This window comes from Panthera onca, chromosome A1 (assembly GCF_046562875.1).
Source record: "Panthera onca isolate mPanOnc1 chromosome A1, mPanOnc1 haplotype 2, whole genome shotgun sequence".
Classification (NCBI taxonomy): domain Eukaryota; kingdom Metazoa; phylum Chordata; class Mammalia; order Carnivora; family Felidae; genus Panthera; species Panthera onca.
Genome location: NC_138339.1, coordinates 41,246,574 through 41,269,067, shown reverse-complemented (window position 1 = coordinate 41,269,067; position 22,494 = coordinate 41,246,574). Strand labels below are relative to the sequence as shown.

The 22,494-nt window shown below is 40.6% G+C and overlaps 2 protein-coding genes across 3 annotated transcripts in view; one reads left to right on the top strand and one right to left on the bottom strand.

Annotated features, from left to right (window-relative positions):
* The window catches only part of LOC132680815 (sperm-associated acrosin inhibitor-like), a 118,400-nt gene that overhangs the window by 49,104 nt on the left and 46,802 nt on the right, over positions 1-22,494 (top strand). The gene's annotated exons all lie outside the window — the stretch shown is intronic.
* Positions 9,701-15,032, bottom strand: SPINK7 (serine peptidase inhibitor Kazal type 7). The gene is made up of 4 exons (XM_060634628.2): positions 14,972-15,032; positions 13,667-13,692; positions 12,828-12,952; positions 9,701-9,924 (listed from the first exon to the last, which is right to left on the bottom strand). The coding sequence occupies exons 1-4, from the start codon at positions 15,030-15,032 to the stop codon at positions 9,879-9,881; spliced, it is 258 nt and encodes an 85-aa protein (XP_060490611.1). The 3' UTR covers positions 9,701-9,878.

Sequence of the window (22,494 nt, the reverse complement as noted above, 5' to 3'; positions counted from 1 at the left end):
AATAACTTTAGTTTCTTAATGTTCATTTAATCATTCAGTAAACATTAATGAGCATTTACTCTTAGAAACTATATTACAAATTAAAGAGCCCAAATGTCCATCAACTGACAAATGTATAAAGATGTGGTATACACACACACACACACACACACACACACACACACACACACACAGTGGAATATTGGTATTCAAAAAGAATGAAATCTTGCCATTTGCAACATAATGGATAGAACTAGAATGTAGTATGCTAAGTGAAATAAGTCAGAGAAAGATAAATACCATATGATTTCACTCACATGTGGAATTTAAGAAACAAAACAGATGAACATAGGGGAAGGAAAGGAAAAATAAGATAAAAATAGAGAAGGAGGCAAACCATAAGAGACCCTTATATACAGAGAATAGAGGGTTGTGAGAGGGGTGTTGGGTGGGGGGATGGGCTAAAAGGGGGATGGGCGTTAAGAAGGGCACATGTTGAAATGAGCACTGGGTGTTATATGTAAGTGATGAACCACTAAATTCTACTCCTAAAACTATTATTACACTGTATGTTAACTAACTTGGATTTAAATAAAAATAAAAACAAAACAACAAAAAAAGAAATGGGTATATTTCAACTTGGGTATAGCATGAATAATGAGAAACTTCCCCACTGTCTTCATTATAGCTTAACAAGGACTCTCTTCTTGACTAAACTTTAGTTAGGCTCCTCTGAGTCCTTTTCTTGACTAGGCCTTAACCTTGCTCCCCACCTCACCTCCATCTCATGCCTTTTGCCTTCCCCTTTCTGTATTAGCATAGAATCCTGCTTAGTCATTGCTCTACCCTTGATATCTGATCAAGTTATTTTCCCCACTTTTAATATATAAATTCTTGGCCAACCTTTAGCAAGAATCCTCCCCGTCCTTGATAACTAATGTTAGTAATTTTCCATCTACTGACTCCCTCAACTTGCTCCTTGGCTATAAATCCCCACTTATTATATTCGGAGTTGAGCACTATCTCTCTCTTTCTTATTGCAATAGGAGCATTCAAGACTATACCTTGAATGGCACCTTCCCTACCATTTTAATAAGTGCCAAATAATTTTTCTTTAACAAGCTTACAAAATAAAGTTAATGACACCATTATCATAAGCTTGTTGTAAGTTTCAAATGAGATGTATATGTAAGTACTTATCCAGGGTCTGGCACAAAGTAAGCTCTTAACAGATTTTGGTATTTGATGATGATCAAGATAGCGAAGACAATAACAGTGACAGTGGTCTGAAGAAAAGATCAGGAAGCACTTAGGAACTGTCTTAAAATATGCAGATGATGTATCTTTGTGGCCTACTGGAAATAATAGATTGGCACTGATAGCAAAAGAAACTTTGTGATGATCAGCAATGTTTGATAATGACTGCAGGTAATGAGGATCTTATCATTTTAATCGTCTCATTGGAAGTCAAGTGAATACTTGTCAGGGACCCTGTAGAGGTAATTCCTTTATTGAATGTGAGAATGATCTCTATCCACATTTTTGAACTTGTCTTTTTTAATGGCAAAATACTTTGTTTAATGACAATAGCAATAACAGTAATAATATTTACTGAGCACTAAGTATGTGTCAGGTAGTTTTTGGAATTGTTGTATGAATATTAACCTATTTAAATTTTAAAACTATATGAGATAAACACTACTACTATTAAGACTTTACAAATAAAAGAAGTGAAGCTCAGAGAACATAAATAACTTGCCCAAGGTCACAAGAGTGCATAGTGGAACTGGAACATATTATATGGAAGAATAATACACTAAACAGATCACAGAGGCTCTCTGTTACTTAAAGAAGGAATGTGGCAGCTTGGTTTCCTAATCCCCATCTTCCTATAGTGGCCCTCGAGTCACTCTCATGGAGACCCTAGGGCTCCACAGGATAATTTTTTTTTTTTTAATTTTTTTTTTTTCAACGTTTTTTATTTATTTTTGGGACAGAGAGAGACAGAGCATGAACGGGGGAGGGGCAGAGAGAGAGGGAGACACAGAATCGGAAACGGGCTCCAGGCTCCGAGCCATCAGCCCAGAGCCTGACGTGGGGCTCGAACTCACGGACCGCGAGATCGTGACCTGGCTGAAGTCGGACGCTTAACCGACTGCGCCACCCAGGCGCCCCTCCACAGGATAATTTAAAGATCACTGGTCTAGGTGAGAAGTTCCCAAATTCCACCCTCAGGCTCCAGAAGGTGGGATAGGGGTTTAGTGAGGCAAGTACTATTTGAGGGAGAGTTTGTCTAGATCAGAGCCTGATACTTGGCTTTGGTTATAAGAGTGTGAATGCAGAAGGGAGAAGAGAAGGGAAAGAGGATGATCTAGAAGGAACAAGTTCACATACAGTTACAGGGCCATAAAGAGAGAATCTCTAGGGAATAAGGCAGTCATCTAAATTGAAACCCAAGAAGAGACTTGAATCTCAAGATTTTAGACACAAAATTAGAAGAGAACTAATATAGAGGTGACTCTGTGGAGGGTGTTGGAAGGCTGGGCTGGGTGGGATTATAATTGCTTAAACCTCTTCTGCTTCTGGGGAAGACTGGCCAGAGTTTAGGACCCGTTGATGCGCACACATGCACAGGTTAAGGGGCCACCTCTGGAGGAGAAATGTTGCAGGATCTGGGAATCAGGAAAGCTTTGACACTAAGTCACCTGAGCTTTTCAGAAATGTCTTTCAACACAATGGTAGTACTTTCCTCCTAATAAGCAAGACTGTTTAGGCAGCACTGAGTTATAGTGGAATAGAAAAAAAAAAAAAAAGACTAAAATGTCACTATGAAGTTGAGTTCCGCCCCCCCCCCCCCCCCCCCGCAAGGAATTCTGAACTATTTTCAGTATGTATTGGGGGTGGGAGAGGCGGGGAGAGCCTTACGGTTTATTTGAGAATTTACTTAAGAATTCAGCCCAGTGTAGCATATCCTTCCCATATTCTCTTGCTATTTCACATTAGGAAGTCACTTCTCTGCCTGAACTTTGCATTCTCAGAGGAACAGGTTTATCAGGTTACTGGTATCTGCTTTGCATAACAATTAGGAAGAACACATTTTTAAATTTTAACTCTTTGTTTTGAAATAATTGTTGCAAAACTAAAACAAGGAACTTCTCCAGTACTCTTTACCTCAAGACTCCATTCAAATTTTGCCATTTGTGTCCACAATATCTTTATAACAGAACGATCCAACCCAACCTGATTTAATATTGTTATGATGGCAGTAGTCTCTACCAAAGTCTTAGCTGCCCTTTTTGGAAAAATGAATAAGTCCATCCTAAAATTCCTATGGAAATACAAGTTACCTAGTATAGCCAAAACAATCTTAAAAATGAAGAAGGCTGGAGGACGCACACTTCTCAATTTTAAAATTTACTACAAAGTTATAGTAGTCAAGACAGTGTATAACAATTGAAGATCCAAAAATAAACTTTTTTTATTTATGGTCGGTTGATTTTTGACAAAGGCAAATTGCCAAGACAACTTACTGGAGAAAGAATAGTCTTCAAAAATTCATGCTGGGACACTAAGGTTGGACACTTACTTCATCTTGTATAAAAAAGTATAACAGAAATTAACACAAAATGGATCAAAGACTAAATGTAAGAATTATAACTTTTGAAGTCTTAGAAGAAAACATAGGCATGAATCTTTGTGACCTTTTAATGGGCAATGGCTTCTTAGATATGCTACTAAAAACAATAAACAAAAGGGAAAATAAATAAGTTGATTTTATCAAAATTAAAAACTTTTGTTCTTCATTAGACAGCCCAAAGAATGAGAGAAAATATTTGCAAATCATAGTTCTCATAAAGGACTAGTATTCAGAATATATAAACAGAATATATACAGCTCAACAATACCAGACAAATAATCCAGTTAAAAAATGAGCAAAGGATTTTGAATAAACATTTTTCCAAAGAAGATATACAAATGGCCAATAAAGGCAGGGAAATGCAAATCAAAGCCAAAATGAGTACAATTTCACATCCATTAGAATGTCTAAAAAAAAAAAAGACAAGGTGTTTAAGATGTAAAGAAATTGGAACCCTCATACATTGCTGGTGGGAATGGCAAATGTCATAACAGCTGCTTTGGAAAAGAGTTTGTTAGGTCCTCAAAAAGTTAAATGTAGAGTTACCCTATGGCCTAGAAATTCTACTTCTAGGTATTTACCCAAGAGAATTGAAAACAAAACAAAACAAAATCTTGTATGTGAATGTTCATGGCAGCTTTATTCATAATGGCTCAAAACTGGAAACAATCCAAGTATCCATTGATTGATAAATGTTGAATGTAGTCTAGCCATAGAATGGAATATTATTCCGCTACAAAAAGGAATAAAGTACTGACACCTGTTACCACATGGATTAATCGTGAAAATCTTATGCTAAGTGAAGGAAGTTAGACACTATATAATATGACTCTGTTTATGTATGATGTCCAGAGTGGTAAATTCATAGACAAGAATTAGATTCATGGTTGCCAGGGGCTGGAAAGATGGGGGAATGAGAGTGGCTGCCAGTGGGCTTGGAGTTTCTTTTTGGAGTGATGGAAGGTATTGCAATCGGATGGTGGTGATGGTTGCACAATTTTGTGAGTAGACTAGAAACCACTGAATTATACACTTGAAAAATGAGGGCGTTTATAACTAATAGAATGCTGCATGTTAATTATACTTAAATTTTAAAAATTAAAAAAAGTAGGGGCGCCTGGGTGGCGCAGTCGGTTAAGCGTCCGACTTCAGCCAGGTCACGATCTCGCGGTCTGTGAGTTCGAGCCCCGCGTCAGGCTCTGGGCTGATGGCTCGGAGCCTGGAGCCTGTTTCCGATTCTGTGTCTCCCTCTCTCTCTGCCCCTCCCCCGTTCATGCTCTGTCTCTCTCTGTCCCAAAAATAATAAATAAAAAACGTTGAAAAAAAAAAAAAATTAAAAAAAAAAAAAAAAAAAAAAGTAAAAACATGAATTTTTTTATGTGGACTCTCAACAACAATAATAAAAGATGCATTCAGGATCATGAATTGTCATGTTCTTTAGTCTCTTTCAATGAAGAATATTTAAAAGGCCGGTTCTTGGTTTTTGAAGGTTGTAGATGAGTTATTTTACAGCAGGTTTCTGAATTTGAGTTTGTCTGACATTTCCTAGGGGCTATGTTCAAGTTGTGCATTTTTGGCAGGGAAATACGGAAGTTACTCTATATTATTTGCACTGTATACTTTGAGATAGTTTACGTGATGTTACCCCATCACTAACGATGCTAAGTTCGATCACTTGTGCAGGTTAGTGTCTGCCAGGTTTCTCCACTCTATGGTTACTCTTTTTCCTTTCAAAATTAGTAAATATTTTGTGATGAGGTCCTTGAGATTATTCGAATATCTCATTTTTCATCACAGTCTTACACTATAAAGTGAGGCCATATCCAATGGAGCAAACTATATACATAAATTCATGTACTCTTATATGTTCACATTGTACATTTGCCTTTTCACTTTCTAGTATCAATTTCTATGGAACTGAAATGTTCCCATTTATCTCAAACCAAGAAAAAAAACAACCCAGAACGTTTGCTGATCATGGGCCTTTACTTCCAACATGCCAGACACATTTCCAAGAATGTGGTCTATGTTTTGGGCCTGGGTAAATGTTGGAGAAGGAAGGCATACAGGTCGTAATCAACCCTTTCATTTCTGTAGGACTTTTCAGTTTACAAAGCGTGTTTGCATGCATATGTCACCTGACTGTCACAATAGACAGGTTAAATTAGGGATTATTATTCTCTTGATTTTGTCAGTAAGGAAAGTGCTATCACACACATGAATAACCAACCCACGGCCACACACACCAGTGAAAGTTCAGGTTCGCATAAACACATAAGTCTCCTGTCCCAAGTTTTGTTGTGTTCTCCTGAGCTGTTTGGTGAAGTTGTATAATGAAGACAGAGAGGACGAGGATGCCAAAGACCTCAGTGATGCAAATGCCGATGAGTACACAGAGAAGCAAGTTAAACTGAATAAAACCATTTTCTCTTCCAGGTCTAAATTTGGAGAGGTAAAAATTTAAAAATAAACCTCCTTTACATTTGCATTTATGGTTATCAGCGTCCCTGTGGCAAAGATTTACTTTCCCTGGCAGGGAAAAAGGGAAAGAAAGGAAATTAATTACATATGTGATAGTAAGATACATATATATATTTAGTCCATTGATGTTGACTAGCTTACGATGAAAACCAAAGTCTTCATTGCCAATATCACACTTCAGTGGGAGATAATTTTAACCATTTCTATTCTAAGGTTGCTACCATAATAATTCTCAATAGTATACTTGTAACCTTGTTTCTTGATTTCTTAACTAAAAAGAGTTACTTATTGACCCCCATCTGTGAAGGAAAAATTGTTAATTTACATTACCTTCCCATCTTTAGTTCTTCCCAATTTTTGATGACTATATCATGACTTTTAGCTCTTCCCAATTTTTGATGAGTATATCGCGACTTTTCAGTCTTCATATTACCTTTATAACTTTAAATAATATATTTTAGTCACGTTCTATTATTCTCATCCTTAGATAGCATCTCGTAATTCTGCAAGAAAATTACTTGCCTCCACACACTTACCCCAGCCAACTTTTTTCTCTAAAGATTTGTCACCTCTATGTTAATTTTTACATTTCATACATTAAAAATATACACATTCCATTCTGTATACTGTAATTCATTCTACTACCGGTTAACCATAGATTGATTCTAAAATTTAAAGAGCAATAACTGTTTTTAAACATCATTTATAAATATTAAAAGGATTTTACAGATGTATCAATTGTAGGCCAAATCTAGACTTCAAATTAAGAAAGATCAGAAACCTCCTTTTAGGTGGTAAGTTTTGGTGAATGTTGGCAGAAAAGGGGGCAGTGTCATCAACGGTTAGCATCTGCTTTGGATGCAGTATAGACTGAAGAACTAATGTGGCTCAGGTCTGCAATAAAGCGAGATGTTTCCTAACTTTCTTTATGCAGTGTGGTGTGTACAACAGATGCTAGATAGATCCTGAGCAAGCAGAACCATCCACCATTCCCGGTTTTGCAATTCTGCCCATCATTTTACTTTGGGAGCTTCTTTTATATCACCTGAAAAGTTTGGCTGATAACGTTTACCTTATGATGTTATGTGGGGATTAAACGAGACAGAAAATATGAAAGTATTTTGTGAACTCTAAGTGCTTTATAGATGTTATTATACATTGGGTCATTTCATGGTAGAAGGAATTTGATTCTCAAGAGTATTGAGGTATAATGGATGAAATCCTGGAAACACTGTTTGGGCCCTGGATTGGGAGTAGCAAATCTGGGTTCTTGTCCTCGTCTTCCATGTGAACAATGAGACATTTCCAATTCTGGGAATTCAGAGTTTCCATCCATAAAATGAGGCGGTTGACTGGCTCTCTTTCATCCTTGACGATCAGGAATTCTAGCGTAGGTGTGTATTTGCCCATGTTTTGTATCATGGTTTTTTGATATGTTTCCCTGACCTTCACGCACAGTTGGCAGGGATTGTCATAGGTTTTTCTATCTGTACCATACACCAGGGTGAAGATGAGCTCACGGGGTAGGGGTATGCCCATGCCTTGGTCTTTATCACAATCCAACTTCAAGGAGAAGGGAGCTTTTGTGTACTCAGAAATGAGCTTCTGAGGATTCAGGTCAGCCGAGAAGTTGTGAGTGAGATCAGAGGAAGAATGGGAAGAACTGAGGTAGCCAAAAACTTGATAGCAGCAGAGGAGAAAGGGGTGAGGCAAATGGAGAAATACAGAAATCAAGGCTCCTAAGAAGGTAGAAGCAACTGAAGATACGTAAGAAAGATTGGTGAGGAACACCAGGAAAATGCAGGTGTTTGTTTAAGACAGAGCAAACAGTGTTAGATGCAGGGATAAATCAAAACTGGGAGAAGGAAAAACAAGAGAAGCTGAGGATATGAGAAGGTGGGAGGAACTGGCATGATGAGAAGAGCAGCACAGACTGGGAGACTGAGGGGGTGTGTGCCACTCAGGTGAGGGGATGCTCTACACACACCAGCAGGTGTGAGCAGTTCAGGAGAGGATCACACCGGTGTGGGAGGGAGCTCAGAACCGGGAGGTGAGAGCTGCTGAAGGTGGCAAGCAACTCAAGAGAGCTAAGCCAGCAAACCCATCTGACCACCTGTTCTAGGCCCTTCACTGTCCAGATCACGACTTCTCCCTATCTGCTACTTTTACTTCAGCAGCTCTGTTTTTTTCTGAGATACTTCCCTATCCTTGCTCTTCTTCACAGTCTCCGTAGTTGACTTGACCATGATCTGGCTTGGCTTTAACTTTGAACTTGATGTTGAACTTGACTCTGGTTCAGACCCATATTTTATCCCAATCATCTCGACCATGTTACGTGTGTCATGATCATGGGGACAGAGTCTGTACTTAATGTGATTATATAGCAATTTAGAGGTAGGATATAAAGGCGGGAGTCAACTGCTTATAAGCCTTTTTTATACCACTTTTATGGAGTCACCAGAACTATGAATTCCCTCTCTACTTGAGTTTGTAAGGAGATAAGGTTTCCAAAGGCCTCCTTTTATCTTTAAGGCAGCCTATAGGTGGTGGGCAGGACTATCCTCTTTCAATCTCTGGGCCAAGAATAGTTCTGGAGCAAGTGAGGGAAGAAGTGAACATGGGGAGGAGAAAATGACCCATGAAAGTACACCAAGGCCCAAACTAGGTCACAAATGTTTTGTGAGCTACACGTAGCACTGAGACCTCCTCAAAGCGTAGTGGTCACATAAACAGCCTCTATGGAAAGAACTCCAGCTTCACCACTTGGAGGGAATTATATATCTCTGTATTTAAAGGAAAAATGCACAACTTGCCAATACTGTCAATGTTGTCTTGGTACACAGCGGTATCTACATATTACAGGTATGGAAGACAGGTGTTAGAGAGGAGCTCAAGCCATGTTGTAGTCAGTGCCAGGGATGTTCTATTAAGGCGACAGTAGGAGGTTAGTAAGGTGAGAGACAGGAAAAGAGAAATTATTGAATGCTCATGGAAAGAAATGGGCAGGAAATTCTTCCCTCTGGGGATGACATCTTTTTTTTTTTTTTTAATGTTTCTTTATTTATTTTGAGAGAGAGAGTGAGGAGAGGCAGAGAAAGAGGGTAAGAGAGAATCCCAAGCAGGCTCTGCACTGACAGCATGGGGCTCCATCTCATGAACTGTGAGATCATGACCTGAACTGAAATCAAGAGTCAGACACTTAACAGACTGAGCCACCCAGGCACCCCATCAGGGATGACTTGTTACAACGAAGGAGTCTCCCTTCTGAGGCACTTTGGAAAAGAGACTAATATAAAGGACCAGTATGGTCCACAGACTAGTTCCCAGTGACAGGTACTGATTAAGGAAAGTAAAGACTCCAGGAGAGGGTAAGATGTTCACTGGTCTGTGTGTGGGGGTGGGTGTGCATGCGTGTGCGTGTGTCTTTTTGAAGTCACTTGGAATTCTTCATACAGGATTTTCTCCTAAAGGAGATTTATGTGTCCTTCAGTTTTATTTTTAAACTGATATGCGACATCCCAACCTAAGAAACAAATACAAGCAGAAGTAGAGGTAAACTATGTAAGGAGATTGTTTTACTGAGGTACAAAAGGAGGCCCGGAAATCAGTGAGGCATGAGGAGGACCGCAACAATTTTCTCTGCCCAACAAAGATGCGTCGCATTCCGTCTCTGCCCTTACCCAGAGCCCCGGCTGAGATGAGGGAGAGGGCAGTCAGAGCCCAGGGAAGATGAAGGTGATGGTGAAGATGTCATCGCTCTGTATCCATGTCTGCGGGGAAGTTAGCATGCTCCTTCATGAAGAAACTGAACTTTTCCGTTACTTTTCCTATGAGAAAACACACAAGATTCATTAAGCAAGAGGCCATGTTATATCATGTTAGAGCCAAAAGGAACTATAGAAATTAGGAGGCAGAACTTAATGTTACAGATGAGGAAACTGAATCCCTGAAAAGGAATGTCCCTGCCACAGGCAGTTTCTGACAGAAGCCAAGTTTCCCTAGTCCAGTGATACATCCAGCCTGCCCACGGCCCCCACTGACCCCAGAGCCTGGGGTTACCCTGCATCTTACAAAGAAGGAGGGCTTCTGACAAGGGGAGTTGAGGTGGCCTGCCCCTCAGCTTTTCTTGCTCAGCAAGGCCTGTGATGAAGCTGGATCCTGCAGTGGTAAGAACTGCCACCACATGTCCCCTTCAGTGTCCTTGAACACAAGCTAGTTGCTAGGCCAAAGGCCCAGTATGTGTGCATCTTCTCTTTTCTGAAGATTCCCTCTTCCTGAGTAGAAATAAAGATGCAGACATATCTTTGTGGGCTAGAGGCCTCACCTGCTATTCCAACTTGTGAGATAATCACGGAGATGAAAAATATTAAGATTGAAAATGGATGGCCAAAATCCGGTGGTCTAAAAAGACTTAACAATGAGCAGAGCGGACTTTGTGTAAGGGAATAAATGCTTAAGTGCCTGTTTTGCATTAAAAAAGTGGCAACGACCTAGTTATATTGCCTTCAAAAATACCATGCAGGCTAAACGAAATACCTAAACAAAACATGCCCGTGGGACCCAGGTGGAAGCACCGAGAGCTGCATTCCCCTCTTTTAGATAAAAGAAAAAAAATTGCCATAGCCTTATTCCCCTTTTCCCCCTTAAGGCTACAGATAGAGCCGCTAGGAATTTGAGGAGCGGAAAGGCTTTCCAGCCAGTTTGTCTAAGAATCAAGCAGTATGGCCATAAGTCTCTTAGAAGTCATGTGGGATACAAAAGGCCCCGAATAGCCAAAGTAATTTTGAAGAAGAAGACCAAAGCAGGAGGCATCACAATCCCAGACTTTAGCCTCTACTACAAAGCTGTCATCATCAAGACAGCATGGTATTGGCATAAAAACAGACACATAGACCAATGGAATAGAATAGAAACCCCAGAACTAGACCCACAAACGTATGGCCAACTCATCTTTGACAAAGCAGGAAAGAACATCCAATGGAAAAAAGACAGTCTCTTTAACAAATGGTGCTGGGAGAACTGGACAGCAACATGCAGAAGGTTGAAACTAGACCACTTTCTCACACCATTCACAAAAATAAACTCAAAATGGATAAAGGACCTGAATGTGAGACAGGAAACCATCAAAACCTTAGAGGAGAAAGCAGGAAAAGACCTCTCTGACCTCAGCCGTAGCAATCTCTTACTCGGCACATCCCCAAAGGCAAGGGAATTAAAAGCAAAAGTGAATTACTGGGACCTTATGAAGATAAAAAGCTTCTGCACAGCAAAGGAAACAACCAACAAAACTAAAAGGCAACCAACGGAATGGGAAAAGATATTTGCAAATGACACATCGGACAAAGGGCTAGTATCCAAAATCTATAAAGAGCTCACCAAACTCCACATCCGAAAAACAAATAACCCAGTGAAGAAATGGGCAGAAAACATGAATAGACACTTCTCTAAAGAAGACATCCGGATGGCCAACAGGCACATGAAAAGATGTTCAACGTCGCTCCTTATCAGGGAAATACAAATCAAAACCACACTCAGATACCACCTCACGCCAGTCAGAGTGGCCAAAATGAAGAAATCAGGAGACTATAGATGCTGGAGAGGATGTGGAGAAACAGGAACCCTCTTGCACTGTTGGTGGGAATGCAAATTGGTGCAGCCGCTCTGGAAAGCAGTGTGGAGGTTCCTCAGAAAATTAAAAATAGACCTACCCTATGACCCAGCAATAGCACTGCTAGGAATTTATCCAAGGGATACAGGAGTACTGATGCATAGGGGCACCTGTACCCCAATGTTTATAGCGGCACTCTCAACAATAGCCAAATTATGGAAAGAGCCTAAATGTCCATCAACTGATGAATGGAGAAAGAAATTGTGGTTTATATACACAATGGAATACTACGTGGCAATGAGAAAAAATGAAATATGGCCTTTTGTAGCAACATGGATGGAACTGGAGAGTGTGATGCTAAGTGAAATAAGCCATACAGAGAAAGACAGATACCATATGGTTTCACTCTTATGTGGATCCTGAGAAACATAACAGAAACCCATGGGGGAGGGGAAGGAAAAAAAAAAAAAAGAGGTTAGAGTGGGAGAGAGCCAAAGCATAAGAGACTGTTAAAAACTGAGAACAAACTGAGGCTTGATGGGGGGTGGGAGGGAGGGCAGGGTGGGTGATGGGTATTGAGGAGGGCACCTTTTGGGATGAGCACTGGGTGTTGTATGGAAACCAATTTGACAGTAAATTTCATATATTAAAAAATAAAAAAAAAAAAAAAAAAAAAAAAGAAGTCATGTGGGATAGTGGGTTTCAATGATTTCTTAGTGTGGGGTTTAAGATCCTTCTCTCTAACAAAATACTGTGTGGAACCCCATTACCGAAAACAGCCAAAAGCTGAACTTGGGGTTGGAGATCACCCCCAAATGATCCCCTTAGCTCCTCTGGTGCCTCTGGTGCCTCTGTAGAACCTCTAGGCTCTTGGTCTTATTGGACTCCCTCAAGTGAGACAGGAATTGGCAGTTGGGGGATGGATGGAACGAGTTCAAGCTGGCAGAGCAGGGGGCCAAGCCTAGCCTGACCACAAGACAGTCAGTTTTCTCTCTCTCCCAGATGCTTCTGGGTGGGAATAAGCACAGCTTATGGAGAGTGAAACAGGCTCATAGAAAGAGGAGAAGTTTGCTGTGGAGGACACTGGCCGCAACTTCTTTTTTCTTCCCATGAGGTACTCACAAATTCTCAATGCATAGGTGGCATTCATTCCCATAGGTGATGTAATCAGAACCACAGACAGGCAGGTACATGATGGGGCAGGGGATGGCCACCACTGGGTACTTCTTGTAAATGCTGCAGTTCCCCTGTGTTGGACACAAGAGAATGTCCTGCTGTTTTCAGGCCCCCAAGCTAGGCTACGCTGGCCACTGTTGGGCAGGAGGCAGAATACCATCCTGGGAATCCCAGATCAGATATTCTGATGCTCCTATGGCTACTTCTATTAGTAATAATATTACCACCATGACAAATACTCGTACTGCTATCACCACTTCTGTGACTGCTAGGATAGTCTGCTATTATTAATGCCTGAGAATTTCCATGCTAGGCATTAACCTTGAATTGTACATGAGTTTTTTTTTTTGTTTACTGAATAAGGTAGGCTCGACTATGATGCCTGTTTATAGATGGGGGGAAATTATGGCTTCAAAACAAAGAACTTGTATAACATAAACGCAGTTAATAATGGGTTTGGGATTTGAATTTAGAGCCCACCCAATGAACCAAGGTAACTGCCCTGCCTCTCACATGTTGCCCTTTCCATGAAGACTTTACCAGTCTCTCAGCTGGAAGTCATCTCTCTCTCCCTTAACTTGGGATTTTTTTTTTTTAGGCTACAGTTATTTATATGTATATCCCATTGCTTCAACTGCCTTCTGGAGAGCAGAGTTTTTAATCTCTGTCTGCCTCCCCCTTCTGCCCCCCAAACACGCTTAATTAATTCTACATATATATTGCAAAAATGTTTGTTGACTAAATGTCAATGGAAATTGAAATTAAACGTAATTCAATATACTCACTGTTGTTAAAGATAGGCTAGCAGCTTCTGAAAGAGAGTTAGAGATGGAAACGTTAAAAATAAAGCAAAGTCTTGAAGTCTCATTGATTAATGTAAAATCGGGCCTATAGATTAAGACTCTGTATTTGCTATGGCAAGAAATCTCAGCGCACGCTTTGTTCTTATATAAAACTCCAGCTGTTTGCTGAAGAAGCCAAATGGCCAATAAGGTAAGCCCTGTATTCAGTCAAGAGAATTAGCCAGTTTCTTCCCTTTATTGACCACGAGATATTTTCTGGAGCTCATGATGATGGTTCAAAGTCAGATAGCAATAGAAGGTATTGCAGTCACCCCTCCTAAGAGCATGAAGTGCTGCCATCATTGATATTCTCTCCTCCAAAGTGACATAAAAAAATGTAACAGAGGGGCGCCTGGGGGGTTCAGTCAGTTAAGCATCCAACTCTTGATTTCGGCTCAAGTCATGATCTCGTGGTTCATGAGATCGAGCCCCGCGTTGAGCTCTGCCCTGACAGTGCAAATTAGGATTCTCTCTCTCCCTCTCTTTCTGCCCCCCCCCCCATAAATAAATAAACATTAAAAAAGAAATGGAATGGAATATTGTTAAGGTGTTAGAATCTTAATTTATTTAAATAATTTTCACCATATAAAAGTCTAATTGTCGACTCCTGGGCTTTGGAGAATTGGGTTTTATTTTGATCCTCCTGGACTGATTTGGAGAGATATCCAAGTTTTTCTGTGTTGCTACACTGAGGAATCGTATCTAATAACACCAACCACTTCCAGTGTTCTTATGAAATTAGGTAGACTTATGAAGAAATTAGTTCTTTTTTTTTTTTTTATGATTCCATGGATGAAAATAAAAAATCCTTAAAAGCAAAGACCCTGGAGCCAAATCCCCCAATACCAGCTAGTACACAAGATCCTCCCTTCCCAGGCCAGGGCTGTTTGTGTTAAAAACCAGTACACTTTATCTTTTTTAATATTTACTGATTGATTTTGAGAGAGAGGGAGAAAGAGCACAGGCGGGGAAGGGATGGCGAGAGGGGGGTAGAGAGAGAGAGAATCCCAAGCAGGCTCCGTGCTGCCAGCTCAGAGCCCAACGCGGGGCTCAAACTCACAAACCGTGAGATCGTGACCTGAACCCAAATCAAGAACCAGCTGCTTAACCAACTGAGCCACCCAGGTGCTCCACAAACCAATACGCTCTAAAACCACATGACCAGACATTTCTCTCAAATGCTGAGAAGGGGTTATTTGAGAAGACACGCTTAATGACTCTACAGGGTACTCTCTACCCTTAACTCACCTGAGCTGCTGAAGAAATGGGTCACTGTGCAGAACAGGAGCAAACTCCCAATGATCTTCATGGTGGAGAGGGCTGTGATGCGGACGCTTTCTAGGCTGTCACACCCGCTACATCAGCCATACCCCAGGGAAGGGGTCATGTTTATATGCCAATGCTTGGTTTCTCCACCTTTCCTGTGAGGTCACCCAGAGTCAGTGCTGGCTCTGAGAGGCTCTCAAAGTACAATGTCATACCCTGGGTGGTTGCGGTTCTTGTCACTTAATTGCTACTTAATACCTGACCGACAAATTGATTATTTGAGGTGAGAAGAATTTTCCTGTCTGCACCAGAGGTGGGGACTGTTATTTAGAATTCTAAACTTCACATAGTAGAAGAAATTAAGTATAGGCTGCTTGGCCTGGTTATGAAATAAGTTAACACATCAAACTTTTTTTCACCAAATGAAGAATATTAGACTCAGATTAAACCGATCACACTTAGTTTCATATTTTGCGTCCTCAGAAAATACTGATTATTTTTGAAGAAATGAACATCATAATTAGAGTTTCATACATGGTAGTTAGAATATGGAATGTGAGCTTCAGGACAACTCATTGAGGAAGGAATTCTTATTACCCTAATTTTACCAGTGAGTAAGTTGAGACTCAGAGTATTTAAGTAATCCTCACGAGATCATGAAACTAATTAATGGGGGAGCCTATGATGAGTTCAGTAATGGAAAAGGGGAGAAGCGAATGCCCTAATAAAGAGGGCTCCTTATGAGTTTTATTGTTTGCTATGAACATCTGAAGAGAATGAATACTGAGAAAAAGCCATTATGTCTCAAGAATGGGTGTCTTTGTTGAGGTTTGAAAATGCATTTAGCAAAGGAAATGAGAATGGGTTCAAAGGGAGATGAGGATGAAGTAGAGAATAGCATTATAATGTTTTTTGGACATTTAATAATCAAAGAGAGGAGGGGAGTGGAAGAAGCCAAAGCTTCAGTGAAGTCTAGGGAACACTGAACATGCCTCATAGCCAAAGGGAAGAAGAAGGAATTTAAGATAGATGGTGGAGGGTGGCTAATTGGAGCAGGATAGAGAAGTAGTAAATAAGGTTAAGAACGCAAGGTGAAACACCATTCCCTCTGTCATAGGAGACAGAGAAGAGCAGGTAAATGTAGAGACATATTTCAAAGGGAGAGGAAGAAAGATGAAAGGGTACCCATTGTAAGGTTGGCTCAGACTGTTAAATTCTGGGGTTACCGTTTGCAGAAAAAACTGTATTGGTCTGGAAGCTGGAGAAGGATGGAGAGGCTTGGTACAGACGTCAATGGGAGAATGTCAGACAGTCAACAATGGATATAAAAATTAACGGCCACTGGGGCACCTGGGTGGTCCAGTCGGTTAAGCGTCCAACTTCGGCTCAAGTCATGATCTCACAGTCTGTGAGTTTGAGCCCCACGTCAGGCTCTGTGCTGACAGCTCAGAGCCTGGAGCTTGCTTCAGATTCTGTGTCTCCCTCCCTCTCTGCGCCTCCCCTGCTCATGCTCTGTCTCTCTCTGTCTCAAAAATAAAAACATTACAAAAAAAATTAATGGCCAGTGAACAACACTAGCACTAGATTTTTGCAGCACTAGATTTTGTCTCCCAAAATATGTTACAACACTGAGTGAGCAATGAAAAAAAAATGACTTTCTGGATAGGAAGTGTGTATGTCAGAGACTGGAGGGGAACCATAAAGAGGGACATAGGCCCGGAAGAAAGTCAAGTGTTCAAGAAGGTTCTGATAGACTATGCAAGATGTGAGCAGTTATGAATTTAGAGGTCACAGTTCAGAATACGTGTGAACTTAGTAGTAGCAGTAGGTGTAGGAAATATGAACAATTGTTTACGGAGGCTATGGCTAGTGGGCAAAATGTCAAATTAATTTCTCAGGGGTGGGGCTGACATAATAATCCTCAAGGGTGTATCCAGATGTAAAGCAGATAAAAGATTGGTGAAAAAAAGAGTTCTTTGGATTTAAAAAGGTCAGGAAAAGTGAGATAATATGATCAGACATGGGTTGCTTTGGTTTGGACAGCTGCTTACAGGAAGAAGAAAATTTTAAGTTGTGCAATGAGCCATGAATTATAGAGGGAGGATCCTTTGAAGGTGAAAGATGAAGGCCAAGAAGACAAAAAGCAGTCCCTTTAGGCTCAGGGAAGTTTCTTTATTCCTCCTGACTTTCCTGTAAGGGGAGGGGAAACTTGAGGCCTTGTCAGACTATGACCATGGCTCCATTTTAGGGAAGGCAAGGTAGGACTAATGCAGAAAAACATAAAAATAAAACGAGAGAAAAATTTGAGAATATTAGGGCTCTTTCCCCAGTGGATGTAAGGAATCACAGGGAAGAGAAAGGTGACCCATTAGAAGGTTAGTGAACAGTGGTAGAATTCATTTGGATCAGGACCTGAATAAAGAGTTTCTGGGTCAGTTAGCTGGAGGGAACTAAGCAAGCCAGCACCATGGCTGGGCAGTAATCCAGGTATAGAATAATGGCTGTAGGAAGGGAAAGGTACAATAAGAAAATTAACCACATGTTGTGTACTTGCTATGTGCTAGAACTGTTGTTACACCTGGTATATGCACTATCTAACTCAAAATAATCTTATGATCTGTGTGGTTATTTGTCTTGGTATTTAGCTGAGGCAACAGGGACTTTGAGAAATACCTAGTTTCAGGTTAAAAGCCAATGTTTTTTTAATCACTCTGGTGTATGGCCTTTAAATGTACATCTAAGACAAATCAAAGACAAGTTGGAAATTGGAATCATAGGAGTGAAGCTGATAAAATCAGAGCAGTTAGGAACAACAGCTAATGTTTAAATGAGCAGGCAGAAGGAGCTGAGTGCTGTATCAGAGTACATGGCCTTTTCATGTGTGAGGATCAGATGGAAAGAAGGAGGCTTCCAGGGGGGACAGGGAACCTCTAGAGTCAAGGGACAAGGGTTCCTTCTCTGTCCCCTCATCCTCATCTAGCCAAGGTGCAATGCTGTGACAGTCCCTTTCCTACTTTATGCTTTCTGCTTCTCTCACATCTAGTGACGTTAACCTAGTTGGGGTTTCAGGTTTTCAAGTAAAACCCTTCCTTGAAACACTAATATGTACAACCGATAAATAGAGCTGAGGATTGGAGGTAGGTGAGAGGCACTTGGGACTCTACTATTTAATTCTGTATTTTCCTCCTAATTGCTGCATCAGCCCATTTCTAATCCCCAGACTCCCATCCTTCTTGGCATCCATCACAGGCTCCACCCAATACCCTTAAGGCCTTCTTGGGATAGTTTTAAAATCGATGACCTAGATTTGGGAGGACCAGTTCTTGCCTCTTGTCTGCCCTCCTCTCCCTTCCCTGTGTGGCTCCTTCACATCCTAGCTCTTTTTCTCCATCTCCCTCTCCTCCCTCTCCTCCTTCTCCTCCTTTGTCCCCCTCTCTCCCTCCTCCTTTCCCCTCCTTCTCCTACTTCTCCTGCTTCTGCTTCTCCTCCTCCTCCTTCTTTTTCTCTTTTTTCTCCTTCTTCTCTTTCTCCTTCCCTTCTACTCTTCCTCCCTCCTCCTCCTTCTCCTCCTCCTTCTCCTCCTCCTTCTCCTCCTCCTTCTCCTCCTCCTCCTCCTCCTCCTCCTCCTCCTCCTCCTTCTCCTCCTTCTCCTCCTCCTCCTCCTCCTCCTCCTCCTCCTCCTCCTCCTCCTCCTCCTTCTATGTAGCCCTCACTGTGTTCATGCCCTTTTGTGCACTGGGGCACAGTGACATAGAGATCTGGCTATTTGCATTTTGATCTTGTGTCTGGCAGGACCTTGTTCCTTGCTTCTCATGGGAACAGGGAGTTATCACATCCAAGGATCCTGTGCTTTGGTTCTCTTTAATTTCCTTTGAATTGATGAGGTCAGATAGTTTTGATTATGGGACAAGATGGTGTGAATGAAAAGTAGCAACTCTTTTTCCTGTTGGTTCATGTTGCTCCTAGGTTATCTCATGCTATCTGGATTTAGATTTTACACACACATGGAGTTTCCAGCTCCTATTGACAAAATCGTGTCTACTGTGCTCAGTGCCAAAGGGAACACTATTTCTTTTGGGAAGATACACAATGAGCTTTATTTTATTAAAGACTCTATTAAAATTTCTGCATTACTCTAATTCAATTTTCTTCAAACTTAATTCTTCATAGTTATTATTTTACAAACATTAGATAACATCTAACGAGATGTTAGAGTTTTCTTCAACACTGAGAACTAAGAATTTACTCCAATTTCATATAAAGTCATGATGTCCAATATAAAGATTAGTTACCAAAGAAGATCACTGAATTTTTGTTCTGTTTGGACTGCTCAGGAGTTCTTTATCATATTGAATAGAACTCCACTTCTATATGACTTTCTAGTTCTTTATAGTGGAGTCTAATAGAATGAATCTGCTTTCTCTTTCCAAGTGTATCCCTCCAGATTTGCAAAGGCAGCTTTGGAGGAACTACTCAAAGTCTTTTCTCCCCAAATGATACAGATTAACTTCTTTAATGATTCCTTTACAGTATATAATCCCTTCAGTCCTCCATACCCCGACATATTAATGTTGCATTACTTAATAACAGTGAAACACGAGTCATAATCAAACTCACCTTTTCTGCTTGCTATTCCAGTCACTGTTATCCTCACTGGAGATACAGAGATAAATAAGGCAGACAAAAACACTACTTCTTAGAACTTATTTTCTTATATAGTAAAATAAGGAAACTAATAAATAATATAGAAAGATGATTTCATATTTTGACAAGTATTTCCAAGAAACTGTATCATGGTGTTGGAATAGTGAGTAGTATGGAAATAGGGAACAAATTGCATTGAGTGATTAGAGAAGGCTTCTGAGGATCTGAATGCTGAGGGCAGACACCTGAATGATGACAAGGAGCCATTCTGGGAAAGCCAGGGAAACAATGGCGCAGAGAGAAGAGCTAGATATGGCCACAGGCAACATCAAGCCTATTGAAGGATTCCATTTTCTCCAATTCCAGGATTACGTTAAATGGCTGCTTTTTCCTTGAAGCATTCAACATGTAAATCATTCAGGCTCTAGCCCATGTCTTCTGCGATTAGACTATACGACTTGATTTGCGCTGAATTCTATGTAAGCTAGAATTACAAAACTCTTGAATCTGTTTTTTTCTTCTTTAGCTGGTCTTTTCTCCACGAATCCCTCTTCTTATTAGTTCCTATTACAAACTTTCCTTCTCGTGACTTCACTTAGAGTCTGCGTCTAGGGGTTTATGGTCTCAAACATTCATTTAGTGTCTACCTGTTGAACTCCTATGCCTCTCTTGTTATTATATGACCTTGTTTTATTCATTTTCATCACAGAATTCATTGTTACCTGATATTTCCTGTTCCTTAATTTGTATATTACTCATCTCTCATCACTGGGATGTGGGTTCCACAAGAACAGGATCTTGCCTACCTTGTTTGTTTGCCTCTACTGGCCTCAAGTTCGGTACCTTGCAGAATAAGAACTACTCCACAAGTAATTACTAAATTAATGGTTTTAAGGTTCCACATCATTAGTCACAGGTAGAGTAACCACAGAATTCATCCAGCATTGGGGAGAAATCATCTGGTTTACATCAGTGAATTTAGAAAGAAATAAAGCATACCTCATTGGAACTTAGATGCAATTCATCATTTTATTTTATTTTATTTATTTATTTATTTTTTAAAAAATGTTTATTTATTTCTGAGACAGGGAGAGACAGAGCATGAGTGGGGGAGGGGCAGAGAGCGAGGGAGACACAGAATCGGAAGCAGGCTCCAGGCTCTGAGCTGTCAGCACAGAGCCCGACATGGGGCTCGAACCCACAGACCACGACATCATGACCTGAGCCAAAGTCGGACGCTCAACCGACTGAGCCACCCAGTCGCCCCCAATTCATCATTTTAGATTGAATTTAACTTCAATAAGAAGAGGAAACTGTGAAATGTTTAACACAGTGTCTGTCCTCCACCTTGTTTCCTCTATGACTCAGGATCTTCCTTTCAGTTGAAATCACAGTTGTCTGATGGAACAAGGGCCCCTCTGCAGAGCTCCCTTGGGTGGAAAAGGCCAGAGGATAAAGGTACCCATTAGAGCTGAAAGAGAGCCTCTGCCTGATTCTTAGCTGCTACCTTGTAGTGCCCATAAATCTAGAAAAAGATTGATCAGCTAAGCAAAAGTCTCTATGACTTAAGGTTATACCTACATTCTTTAAGATGGTTACTACCTAAATGTAGCATGTCAGGATCAGATGGCCAGGCTAGCAGGAAATAACTATGTCCACATCTTGTTTCTCTTACCAAACTTGTCTCACTCTGGCTCTTCTGCCTAGAGGGTAATTAATTTCCATTTCTCAATTTTTATTTATTAAATAAATACATGTATTGTTCTCCTGTTCCATTTCTTTGGTTTGCTTTTTATTATTTTTGAAAGCAGAGGTGGAAAGGTGAAATAACAAAATGATGTTAAATTACACAATATGTTCAAAATTAACAAGAGATCTGTATCTTAGGAGATTCTTTACTTTGAGTAAACAGAAAGACCAGAAACTATTTCCACAGCTCCAAAGAGAGTCACCCTAATGGGCCCTCCTGACCAGGGGTCCCGGGGAAGGGAGGAAGGATGATGTAAGATGCCAAATGCCCTGTTGCCAGCAGAACTGAGATGTGTAAGGTGGAAAGATTCTGGAAAGGTGATGGAGAAAGGTGATGGAGAAAGCGGAGCGGTGCGGACCCTTCCGGTTGAGGAACAACTGGTAGGTTTAAGGTAGAAGAGTGAGGCTGACATCTAGTGGCAGAAATAGGTAATGGCACAGAGCGCACATAAGCCGAAGGCTGATCACTGTTCTTTTTCATTTCCTCAGCCTCAAATACAGTAAGGGCTTCATCTCCCTGTGTTAGTCAAGAGCTTTCAGCTATAAGTGACAGCCTGTAAGACGGATTAAACAAAAAAGAAAAAAGAATTTATTGACTGATGTAATAGGGACGACAGAATGGAGTAAGGATTAAAATTGCTACAACTCAGGGGTCGTATGGTATCCACTCTTCCTCTCAAAAACATACTTACCCCCCCCCAGAAGTTCTTGGTGCTCCTTCTCCCTCCTTCTCTTAGCACACGAGCATTTTTTTCCCTCTAATTAAAGTGAACTTCATTCATGAATATGAAGTAGAAAGGCTCAAACAGCTATTTATGTGTGTGTGTGTGTGTGTGTGTGTGTGTGTGTGTGTGATGTGTATTCACTCATTGTTCAGGTGAGATTAATGGGGCACAGTAAGATCTTGCAGGTGAACCTGAAATTTGGGGTGAGTTAATTCAGGAGCGCGTTAGGAATACCATTTGATGATGGACCTTAGACCCAAGCAAAATGAAAGCTCATTTTATTTATTTTTATTTATTTTTTTTTGAAAGCTCATTTTAAACAATCAGTACACAGAGATAAATGTCTACCACCTCTTTCATTATTATGCTTAATTGTAATAAATGTGA

Bases quoted from the DNA above. Each gene is read 5' to 3' on its own strand.
- SPINK7 (XM_060634628.2), bottom strand. From the start codon at position 15,032: ATGAAGATCATTGGGAGTTTGCTCCTGTTCTGCACAGTGACCCATTTC. The intron at 12,953-13,666 runs GTGAGTATATTG...TGTCCAACACAG, and splicing joins CTAGCCTATCTTTAACAACA to GGGAACTGCAGCATTTACAA. The intron at 9,925-12,827 runs GTGAGTACCTCA...GTTTTCTCATAG, and splicing joins CACCTATGCATTGAGAATTT to GAAAAGTAACGGAAAAGTTC.